At 37.8% G+C, this 12867-nt stretch overlaps 1 protein-coding gene across 1 annotated transcript in view; it reads left to right on the forward strand.

The window, feature by feature from the left end:
- Positions 1-12867, forward strand: part of USH2A (usherin) — a 419339-nt gene that overhangs the window by 161170 nt on the left and 245302 nt on the right. The window contains exons 24-28 of the mRNA XM_068406084.1: positions 1050-1238; positions 1722-1852; positions 7913-8186; positions 11423-11626; positions 11765-11845. Of these exons, the coding sequence (XP_068262185.1) occupies positions 1050-1238; positions 1722-1852; positions 7913-8186; positions 11423-11626; positions 11765-11845 (879 nt within the window). The remainder of the gene's footprint in view (positions 1-1049; positions 1239-1721; positions 1853-7912; positions 8187-11422; positions 11627-11764; positions 11846-12867) is intronic.

The raw sequence follows: 12867 nt of genomic DNA on the forward strand, positions 1-12867 counted from the left end.
CAAGAACATGCTGGCCATTTTTGGTGTGAGTTTGGATCCTTCAGGGCTTGTTGCATTGAACTCAGTGGTGTATGAATACATCTGTATTCTACAGCTATATTTACGTGGAGCTGGATTGTTGCTGGCTTCCAGAAGAATCAATAAACATATTTCTTCATATATAAACTTGGTATGTATATTCCACCAGCAGATAACAGAGAGGTGACTGCATACAAAACCAGTATACAATCAGCTCTTCTCAGTGGATTCATATCCAGGCTTTTGTTTTTCTCATATTAACCTGAAAGCCAAATTGTTTGTATTAAGTTTGTATTCCCAACACTGATAAGAATGTGAAATCTAGTTGATGACTTGGTGTGAAGTATACTAGAGCACAACTTCCTCTATCCTTCTTTGTGTCATTTTACTAAAACCAGAAATACATGCATGTGTTCTTCTAAGACTTTGGTTCATAAAGTAATCCAGGATGCCTCCCTCAAAAACCTCAGCTAAATAATCAAAATGAGATCGACTATCAATACGACTCAAGAGAAGGCCATCTATAAAACCTGCTTTGTATTTTTGTCCCCAGTAAAGAAAAAGAGATAGTATCCATGAATCACTATTTTTTTATCCAAACAAGGGAAGAAAATCTTCCTGATGAAGCTTCTAAACATGTATTCATCTGCCTTAGCTCTTGCAACACTGTTTTTTCCTATTCAGCAGATGCATGCCTTTCTTCACAATTATTGTTTTGTTTAAAGAGGGTAAACCTGAAAACTTCCCTTGGAATCTTCAGGGAGTAGATTTACGCTGTTGATTTGAAAGTACCTGTATGCAAAATCTCAAAAAGTTTAATATTTTCCAGCTATATAGCAGTAGCTGCTCTCTGTAGTGACTAGACCCATTCAAAAATCTGGATTTAGCTTGGAGACCAGCTTTATGAAGTGATTGATGGCTGGTTATCAATGCACACATGGACATATATGATAGCGTGCATAAAACATATAAATTAATCCCTGTTTTAGTTGCAGGTGATTGGCTTAAAAAATTATTTTCCTTTTTTGCAGGGATGAAGATGGTAGTCCAGAAAGGATTTGTGGGGTGTCTCAGCGACGTATTTTTAAAAAAAGTGCATACTCCCTATGAAAACTGGGAATCTTTGAACTGGCAGGATGCTGAAGAGCAAAACAGTGTCTATCATATCTGGGAAGGATGCCCCAATGTCCTCTCAGAAGGAGCACATTTTCTTGGCAAAGGTAGTTTGCTGTACTATTGCACTAGCCAAGTATGTTATTGATACATAAAAGGTGATAGTATCAAAAATATTGTAGTGATGTGCTTTTCAAAGTAGTTTTAGTTATACAGGATTATTTCTGAATGGTTTAAAATTTGGTTTCTGGGTTTACAGAAGACTACCGCATGAAAGAGGAATTGCATTCACAGACAGGTGCTGCTGCTGTAACTATGCAGATTTGATATGCATGTAAGGTGAAGTTTCACTTTTGAGGAGAGAGAGGTGCCTATAATGTATCAAAAAAATGCCAGTTTGGTTTGTTGCAGTACCTTATGGATAACTGTCCTTTACAAAGCTGAGTGATAAAGTTGTAAACCTTAGTCTTGAGACTTTGGAGTTCTTCATGTCAAAGTAGAAAGTAGCACCTAGATGTTTGCTTTTGGTTTCTTGAACCTTTTTCTTTATGTTTTTGATTAACTTATGCATGTATTCACTTTCTTTCAAGGGTTCCTGGAACTGCATTCAGGTGTTTTCAGTGGTGGACTGGAATTTGAGATCTCATTCGAATTTAGAACAGATCAACTGAATGGGTTGCTTTTGTTTGTTTACAATAAAGATGGCCCAGATTATCTTGCAGTAAGTTCAGAAGCACAAATAACTATATTCAGAAATGACCTGTGAGTTTAGTCTAGTAAGATACATACAGCACTTAAAGAAATTTCAAACCATAAGTTATTTTTGTGTTTTACTTGTTTTGAAATGCTGTGCACAGCAAAGTGTAAGGGGAGCAAAAAGCCTCCCAACAAATGCTCAGAATAAGTTACCTGTGTTATATATATAATAAATAAGAAAGATACCAATATATGAAAAGCAGAATTACTCTCTTTGCTGGATTAGAAGTGATTAGAAAAGAGAATAAAAGACGTGTATTAGAAGCTTTCGCTTCATTCCTGGGGAAGTATAGGGTTACCCAATTTCCCAGTTCTCATACTCATAGACCAAAATCAATTAAATTGTAAATCAGGAAGTTCATGACGGAAATTGTCTGGTATCCCAATAAAGCTTTATCTTTAAGGTATATATATTTTTTTATAATTAATACGATTTCTTCAACTTGATTTGAAACATATAGACAGAAATTAGTGGTCCAGCTTAATCCCATCTTGTCCCTGTCACTGTTTTCCCAACACTGCAGAGGAAGCTGCACAAATCCTGTATTAGGCAAATTTGTGAGATAATGCCTATGAACTTTCTTTTTCGTGTCTATTAAATAAGACTGTTTTACGCTCAAAAGTACTTGTATTTCCATCTTTTCCATGATTTTGTTTAAAGTTGAATGAGTTTGTTGCAGTTTTCTGAGTTTTTTATTAGTTACATAGCTCTGGATTTTTATATTTTTCTTCCCCCAAGGATTTTGAATGTAATTAGACTGTGGTCATCCTTGCTTAGTGGGTCAACTATGCTACAACTTGCACCAACTAGTAGGTATTACATTGAAAGTAATATATCTTTTTAGTTGGTCCAATAAGCGATCATTTACATTGAGAGATTTTTGAGGGTATTGTTACTCTTTATGACCTAATCTGCCCTTTCTTCATTTTTATTGAATTTAATTTATTTGTTTATTTATTATAATGCAGCTGTTTTGCTAATGGCTGTCATGTCACAACCTGTTTTGTTGCATGGCATTACATCTAATCTGCCTTTTCTTTTAAACTTCTGACCTAAACCATATAAATATATTTTTCTCCTTTTCAGGTCGACTATAACTTACTCTCTATTTACTTTTTATATTACTGACTTTTCTGGCAGATAATTTTTTCCTGGATTTTGTATTCTGCTAGACCTGGTTGCTTCCTCTTTTTCAAGCAGCCTTAGTTCAAAAATTATAATGAGTTCCAATAACAAGACTTGCTAATTACATGCTATTACTTTAGTTTTGTCCTCAAGTAATGACCAAGATCATGAGCTAATAGCATAAGATGCTATACACACACTACTGTCCCACCCTAAAGAAACTTATACACGTGTAATTCACAGTACAGGGGTACTATTTATGTGAATGGTATTCACAGGGACAAACATGGGGCTTGGGTTCTGCTGGAGATTCTTGTGGTATGTGATCCTCGTTTCCTTTCTATTGATCTGTGAGAGAGTAGCAAATATGAGAAAATAGCTTCTGACTATAAAGTAAAAATAGGACTTACTACATTGAAAGTACAGCCAAAAGCACAAAGTAGTTAGACAAAACATTTTCCTTCTCTACTCATACTTCCAGATTTTTGGCAGTTTTATATTTATATTATATTCAGCACTGCAAACTGTGATTAGATAATTTTCTTAGCATTTACCCTAAGTCAAGTAAATTTTTTTTAATCTACCTTTACTCTTGACCTCAACATCTCCATAGCCTTAAAACAAGGAATTTTAGAGAGGATGAGTATATGCATGCTTTTCCAACTCTTGCAGCTTTGTGTTCTACACATACATAATGATGACAGGTTTTTCCGTACACTTGAGCTCACAAAAAAAAAGGTTAATAGAAAGTGAAAATGAGGTGTGTAGCATGTTGTGCATGAGCTACGATGTCTTTGTTAGGAGCTATGGTCAGGAGACATTTGCACTGCAAAACAGATTAGAAGCTATACCACTTATCCTGAGTGCCAGTGTAAGATGGTATTCCCTGACCCTTCCCTTTGCATAGGTCACAGCTCTCTTATTAGCTTTATAGTTGTGGAATGACTAAACTAGACACATGGCTGACCAAATGGCCAAAGACTCTGTCTTGTCTTCTGCCCAAGACAAAATTTTGTCCTAGAAGGGTGCTCTGTGTAAAGGTCACCTCTGCCATGACTTCCATGCCCTGAGAATTAAGTCAAGCTAGAGAGGTCAACCTGATTCTCTCTTTGGATCCAGGCACAATAATTATGAGCAAACTGTGACCAGATAAGCTAGTACGAATCACTAGCTCTCACTCTGGCATGTGTTTCTTCATGAGTTTGTGATTGAAAGAAGGTTCTGTGACTGCTGATAGAGTGGTCAGCATTACTGATTTTGATGCTGACCACATTAACAGCAGCGAAAGCCTAAGCACTTCCAATCTTATGTGTGACAGTGGAACCAGCTCCCAAGAGATTGTAGCTGATGAAGGCTGATGTTGAATACAAGAGCTGATTTGCTTCTGCAAAGCTACAAAGCAAGAAAGAAGTTCTGCGTGAACTTTTTCAAAAGGATTGCACTTAAGTAGCTGCATGAAGTCCAATAACCAGTGTCCGAGATGAAAGTGTTACATGTGATGGAGCTAAGGAGAGGTGTGAAATAAGTGTTTTGGGGACTCAAAAATCTTTTTATTAGCGAAGAAGTGACTGGTACTCATGCGGGACTTGTGAAGCTGATATTCCTACTGGTCACTGGTGATTTCTCTCTCTCTGGTGTGAGGAACAGATTCCTGTTCCCTTTCCATTAAAGAATGACTGATTCTGAGAAGGCTATTGAGGGGTCTGTGTTTGGGCCTCTACCCTCTGACTGGCCATTCTGAACAGGGCTGGTACCAGTACAGAACATCTCTTTAACCTTATTGATTTTTGAACTGGGAAGACCGGTTCAACATCAGCATCAGTACCATGCACTTTTTCTTTCAAAGGGCTCACAGACTGACTGTCATTGCCAAGTTCTTTCTAAGTTCTTTCAAGTCTGTTGCTTGTCTCTGCTGATATTCCTGAACCTCAGGATGACTTCCTGCTTCAAAGGAGATGAAGCCATAATCAGTCTTGTAGCTCAACATTGGTAGAGACCATTGTGGATGAAAGGTTTAACAAAGTGTTATTCAGCCTCCAATGCAGCCCCTATCCTGTCTGAGTTTTGTTTCTCAGAGCTATGGCTGGATATTCCTTTCAGCTTCAAAATCATATTTTTATAAGCAAATTGAGTGAGGTAGTGACTGGTCCCTGCAGAGAAGGAAAATACAGAAGCACAAAATAATTTAGGTTGAAGGGACCTTTTGAAGTAATTTATTCCAAATATCCACTAAAAGCAGGGCCAATTTAGTTAGATAATGTTGCTCAGGCATTTTATGTTTGAGTATTGTGCATCTCTTTATGAATGGACAGTCCACAGCTGCTCAAAATCTACAGCCTGTTCCAATCTTTGACCAATCATTATAGAAAAACAAAAAAATAATCTTGATATCTGTGATTTCTCTTGTCATAATTTGTCTTTTGCCTCTCATCCTTTCACTGTGCACCTCTGAGGAGAGTCTGCGTCTGTCTTCTCTATATCCTCCCATAAGGTAGTTGTACAGTTAAGTTCTCTTCCTGCTTACTCTTAACACTGAACAAACCCTGTTCTCAGCTTCAACTCATATGTTAGGTACTCCAACCCCTGACCAGCTTGATGCCCCTCCACTGGATTCACTCTGGTGTGCCAGTATCTTTCATATACTGGAGTGTCCACAACTGGATACAGTAGTCCAGATGTGGTGTTATACATGATGAATAGAGGGGAAGAATCATCTACTTGGACCCACTGCCTACCTTATTTCTAACACAGCACAGTGCATGTCGGTCTTCATTGTTTCAAGGGTACATTGGTGACCAGTGTTCGATTTGTAATCCGTCTTGATCCTCAGTCCTTTTCTTCAAAGCTGCTTTCTATGTCTAGAATACCAGTGGCAGCCCCCTTTGCTATCAGCTGCAAACTTGCTGAGAGCATACCACATCCTATTGCCCAGGTCATTAATAACATTTTTAATCAGGATCAGTCCCTGTATCAATCTTGGAGAGATGCCACAACCTACCAGTGGGTCTGTAGAAGTTCTTCTTGCCCCTCATGTCTTCCAGACTCAGGCTAAGCTTTGACTTTCCTAATTCCAACCTTACATGCTCGGGTATATCAAAATAAGAATTGTGTGCACAGAGAACTGCATTAATAAAATTTTGCAGTGGTGCTTAACATTGTACCCCAAATTCTGAAAAACAAGTATACTTTTAAGCATTAAACTGAGAACCTGTTCAGGTTTAGAGCTCCTGTTCTGTTGAGAGATGGTAACTGAGATGTCTGGCAGAATAAGATGATCTTCATGCATTTTTGGTTTAAAGTAATAATATATTTTCTAAGGACAGATTAACAATCAAGCATTTTTTTTTTTAAAGTGGTCCCAGAATTTTATCCAAAGAAACAATTTATCTATTGTTTTTCTGAACCTAGGCTTAGTACCAGAGAATGCTAGATCTATGCAGGACTTTCCTTTTTTTTATGTTCACCATGCAGAACAGTTCAAAGTTAATGGTGGTCCTCTATCTTTAGCTGCACTTGGGCATTCTAAATGTCAGTCCAGGTTAACAAAAAAAGCACGAGCATCATTCACTGCCTGCTTTAAGATTATACCAAGGTGAGTAATTTGAAGAGGGATGAAGAGGTAATTTGAAGAGTGACCCTACGTCAAATACCATGCCCTCTCTCCGGCTTCCAGGTCTGGTAGACTTGTTGGCATACTACTGTAGTCATGCAGCTGAAATGTTTTCTTCACACCAGCACAGTGTGCCCCGTATTAATTCTAATTAGTGAAGAAAAACAGTGACTTGTCCAATGGACTGCTTTTTCAAGCTATAGTAATCAGTGTTGATGCCATGATCTGTCCTTCACTTGTATTGTAGAGTCCTTAGCTATGATGGGCTATGAACTCATGAAAATAGGAAAAGTTGTGGTCCCAAAGAAACAAAGAAACAAAATCCCTCTGTCTCGTAAGCAAACAGTCAGTATACACTCTGGAATAGGACCTGTATTGCCTGTGACATCTCAGTTACTGAGTTCTTTCTTCAGTAGGGGTCCCTGTTAAGGAATTACAATCCAGTTACAAATACTGCAATATTAATATTATCAATAACCTAAATGTGTCTGTTTGTCAATACTGGTGATAAGCATTTATATTAAATCTATAGGCTTTATTTCACTTAATAAGATTTTGGCATGGGAACAATAATGCCTTTTTGTGAATGTATCCATATTTTTCAACCACCAGTTCTTCACCTAAGTGTTTAGTGCTCTATACCTGCCAACTTAGTCTCAGTCTACTTGTGTTCCATTCAGTTAGGATAAAGGGTCTTGCTGTAAAGCATTTGGAAACTTCTGCAGTGTAAAATTTAAGTAAAATGTATTTCTATTAGAGAATTGGCTCATTAATCTCTAAAAGCACATAGAAAAACAATTATTTTCTTACAAGATTTAGAAGAATAAGGATGAAATACAGAATCAATATATGCTGGAAAAATTAGAAATTGAGTTCACCAGCCAATTAAAAAGACCTTAATCAGGCCTGACATTTCATTTCCTTATTATCTTGTTATGTTCTTCTAAAAAATGAATTGATAGATAAAATACTGTTTTCTCATTCTCAAAAAAAAAGCGAAACAGTCCTGGTTCATTGTCTTTGTTACTTAGTTACATCAGTGCCGAAGTCAGTTGTTAAAAAGTCAGAATATATTTTCCTACATTCTGAATTAACTGATACACTGTATTTAGCATGTTTTTGTAAACAATATTGTTGTAATTTCTGCTATCTTGAAGATAAAAATGTCATGTTCATTTATGTTGTTCATTGACTCCCATGATTATTTTTTTAAAATAACTGTGTCCATTGTTGCTGTGTATGTGATGTCTCTTTCAAAATCTTTTTTTTTTCTGTTTTAAAATATATAGATTGAACTGAAAAGTGGAGTACTGAATATCTTCTTAAAAACTGGCATTGTCTTTACACAAGTGGATCTCTGGTTAGGACTGTCGTATTGTGATGGAAAATGGAACAAAGTCACCGTGAATAAGGAGGGCTCTATGGTTTCAGCAAGTATGAATGAATTGAGAGAGCAGAGACTCGAACCCCGTGTTCAGCAGCTGAAAGTAAACTCACCCATCTACGTAGGAGGAATCCCACCTGAGATTCAGAACTTTTATAAAGAACTGGGGTTAGAACAAGGTAAGGTGACACCAAGAAGAGCATATGTTTTTTAAAAACTGGTGTCATGCACAAGGTGGACATTCTGCTGCTGGTAGTGTAAATTCATGAATATGTAACATGAGTTTTTCCTCCCACCCATTATTGCTTTAACTACCAGTTATTCCTACCCATCTAGCTTTACTTAGTCACAGAATCACAGAATCAATCAGGTTGGAAGAGACCTCTGGGATCATCGAGTCCAACCATTGCCCTGACACCACCATGTCAACTAGACCATGGCACTAAGTGCCATGTCCAGTCTTGTCTCAAACACATCCAGAGATAGTGACTCCACCACCTCCCTGGGCAGCCCATTCCAAAGTCTAATGACACCTTCTGAGAAGAAATGCTTCCTAATGTCTAACCCGAACCTCCCCTGGCGAAGCTTGAGGCTATGTCCTCTTGTCCTATCGCTAGTTGCCTGGGAGAAGAGGCCAACTCCCACTTCACTACAGCCTCCCTTCAGGTAGTTGTAGACTGCAATAAGGTCACCTCTGAGCCTCCTCTTCTCCAGGCTAAACAACCCCAGCTCCCTCAGCCGTTCCTCATAGGTCATACCCTCCGGACCCTTCACCAGCTTGGTCGCCCTCCTCTGGACTCTCTCCAACACCTCAACATCTTTCTTGAAGTGTGGGGCCCAGAACTGGACACAGTATTCAAGGTGCGGCCTCACCAGTGCCGAGAAGAGAGGGACGATCACTTCCCTAGACCAGCTGGCTACACTATTCCTAATAGAGGCCAGGATGCCATTGGCCTTCTTGGCCACCTGGGCACACTGCTGGCTCATGTTTAGCCGGCTGTCGATCAGCACCCCCAGGTCTCTTTCCACTGGGCCGCTTTCTAACCACTCTTCCCCCAGCCTGTAGCGCTGCATGGGGTTGTTGTGGCCGAAGTGTAAGACCCGGCACTTGTTCTTGTTGAACCTCATGCCGTTGGTCTCGGCCCATCTATCTAACCTGTCCAGATCCCTCTGTAGGGTCTTCCTACCCTCCAGCAGATGGACACTCCCACCCAGCTTGGTGTCATCTGCAAATTTGCTGAGGGTGCACTCAATCCCTACGTCTAGATCATCTATAAAGATAGTCCTGATCCTTTTGTAATGCTATAAAAATTCTTTGAACCCAGTGATATCTGAAGCAATCTAACTCATAGGAGAGGAACTAGAGAGTAGCAAATGGTAATCGGAGATGCCCAACCGGAAAATCTCAAATCTTTGTCAGAGAAAGCCATTTCAGATAACTTGTTTCACTTGATCAACTTGTGTCTCTCACAGATCTGGAGTACAAAACTAATGAAGATAGTAAACATAGCTTAAATCACTGTAATGAGGCTGGATGCTGCCACGTGGAAGAATTGTTGAGTTTATTAGTCCTTTTTTAGGCAATACTGATTCTGGTCTAAAAAATTAATAAATACAGATGGCAAAATAAGATGACGGCTGTGAGTTTTTATTCAGGGCATCTGAAGATGATAAAATTCTTGTGTGCTCCTAAATGTAGATTTGGATGAGCAAGGTTAGGCATTACAGCTTTGAAACATACTTTTATTTAGGACTGTAATGATGTAATGGTATGAAAATAGAATATGGAGACCTTCCCAGTTTAATAAATATTTAGAAAAGGTTTTCTCAATTCATGGCTGCTTGGTAGTTAATTTTGAATAAAGGAATATTGGTTTACTCACAGCAAATAAGGGATAAATATCCTTCTCCTCCCACTCCACCTCCATGTCAGTTACAACTTTATTTTAAGAAATTTCAGCTGGAGTCTGTGGGCCTTTGCATGACCCATCACACATCCTCCTGAGAGGTCAAGATGGAGGGGAGTTAGCAGGAATGTTGTACTGTCATTTCTTCTTCTGCAGCTACATGAGACTGAACAAAATTACTTGGTTGACATCAGTCAGAAATCTTCAAATAGTGATAAATGCATCTGAAAAGATACTAAAAGTAATGTATTAAAATAGGTTATAAAGTATGCATCTCATTGCAAATTAAACAACTTTTAGTTTGTCTGATGATTAAGATGCCAGTGCAGACAGGGACTAATTCTTTCCTGTGCCACGGACTGCCTAAGAAACTGAGTGGATCACTGTGGAGTAGGAGTTGAGCTTAAATTAGGATGTATTCATTTTAAGGAGCAGTTTGTCTAAATTCCTAGCGTTGTGGAGGGAGGAGGTATTTTAAAGGATGATTCAAAATGGTTGTCCACCTTCAGTGCCCCTTTCTTTTTGCAGGAGCTATGTATGGATGTTAGATTCTCAGTTCAGGTGGCTAAGTACAAATACTATGACCTGCCATCTTGCAGTAATAAAGGCAATAGATGTACATAAGACATAAATAGAACGCTTTCACAAAGCTAAAAAAGAGCTCTGATCTGTGAGAGGCTGATTTTTAATTTACAAAGTTAATTCTTCAATGAACTGAAGTCTTCAGTTTGGTTACTCTTTACTTTGGTTTTATGCTAAACACCAATCACTGTACTTTATTCCAGTCTGAGAACTATTTTGTATCAATTTATTAATTTCTCTGTAAATTAAGTCATAGAACTATATAGAAATTTAACAACTGCCTCCTGAAGTTCTGTAGTGATGCTTTTACTGCAAGTAACTAATTTAACATATTTGTAATGTTGATTTGTAATGATAATGTTACACACACACAGAAATACATATATGTATATATAGAAATAAATATAAAATGAGGTTACTTCTTTTCTCATAAATGAACAGTTTGCAATTATCTTTCTAAATTATTTTTGTAAACTGCATACCACCTATATCCCCATTAGGGTAAACTGATATACCTCTGTGATCTCCTGAAATGAATTATAAATTTAATCTACATGTTCTTCTCAGTTTGAGGAAGAACAAAATACTAGCAAGCAGCAGAAAGCTGATTTTCAAATTCAAAATCACTTTTATGGTAATAATTTTAAAGAGAGAAGTGACAGAAGAGAAAACAGAAAGCTATTTCCTCATGGGATGGGATTGATAACAATGAAAGTATAGTTCAGTAAGGCAGGAACTCAACACTAGAATACCAGGAATTTTTACCAGCTTAGTATCTTGAAGGGGGGACTGAATGTCATGTTGGAAGTTAACATACTCACATTACAGTCTTTAATGCTGAAAATGTAGAATTGAAAGGAACAAAAGTGATTCTTAATTAATGACTGAAGCTCTTTATGTGATACTAATCCCTTATTGTTTGCTAGGTTTCGGTGGTTGCATGAAGGATGTTAAATTTACACGAGGTGCTGTCGTTAACTTGGCATCTGTGTCCAGCAGTGCTGTCAGAGTCAATCTGGATGGTTGCCTATCAACTGACAGTGCTGTTAACTGCAGGGGAAATGACTCCATCCTAGTATACCGAGGAAAAGAGCAGAGTGTTTATGAGAGTGGTCTACAACCATTTACAGGTAACACGTTGCTTCCTTAAATGAAATACATAATTTTTATTTCATTCTGTATTAATGTATTACTGTGTTCAGTGTTTGTTTTTTGTTTTGTTTTGTTTTGTTTTTTTTCTCCTCTATCCTTCTCTGTGTTCTTTGAAGAATACCTTTATAGGGTGGTTGCCTCAAATGAAGCAGGATCAGTATCTAGTGTATGGACCCATGTTCGTACAAGAGAATCAGGTAAATATAATTTTAAGGCTTACTTATTCCCATTTTTCATTAGCTATCTAATGTCAGGTTGGAAAAAAATCCCACCACAACAATTTTGATCCATGTAAGTTGCATAGTGTTTCTGAAGGAGCAAAACTGCTTAATGTTTTGCATAGGTACCAAATTACTGTCTTCAGCTATAAAGTGTTCAAGCAAGTGTTTTCCACACATAATTGAAGGTCTTTTCCAAATATATATTAGATTATGTAATTGTATGAGAGAAAAAAATGTGAAAGGATTGAACTGCATTGAACAGCCATGCATCTAGGTACGTTCATACACACACACCTAAACTCACGCTACCTGCGTCTGCTGCAGTAAGTCAATCTGCATTTTCCTATGTATAACTTAGTGATGCAAAATCAAGTGTAGAGAGAGATACTGGGACAGCAGGCACAAGCTGTGGGAGATAGGAGGCCATGTAGTTGTTAAGGCGAAGAGGGTCTTGTGAAAAGTTTTTCTTTACATTGCCTGCAGATGGGTATGACGCTCAGTGCTGCTGGATGAGGATTCTTTTAACAAGTAGCCCATAGACTGTGTGTGAAAATGTGGTAATTCACAGAAAAGCAGCACATGGCTTGTGGGAGTGGGTTTCAAAGTAGGAACATAATACCTGTTGAGCATTAAAGATCAAATTTTTCTTATATTTTATTGAAGAAAATTTAAAGGACCTTTCCTTTTCTGTTCGATGTTTCTGCAAACTTTATTGAGCCAGCAAGTTTTTGAAGATTTACAGTTCTGCATGGTTTATTTAACCAACTTTCCTTCTTCTGTAAATTGAAGCCTAATCGCATTCCATCAATGCAGAGAATTCTTTTAATGCAAGATACTCAATGTATGATCTCAAAAAATACAATACCTGCGTAAATATTGGACTTGTAAAAGCATTCTTCTACAACATACTGTCATTATTTTGTGTACCACCCAGAAGAGAGAAAATACATGCATATTTTCACATGAACTTTCTGATGACTGTAAGGTTTACCGTAAAT

This window comes from Nyctibius grandis, chromosome 1 (genome assembly GCF_013368605.1).
Source record: "Nyctibius grandis isolate bNycGra1 chromosome 1, bNycGra1.pri, whole genome shotgun sequence".
Classification (NCBI taxonomy): domain Eukaryota; kingdom Metazoa; phylum Chordata; class Aves; order Nyctibiiformes; family Nyctibiidae; genus Nyctibius; species Nyctibius grandis.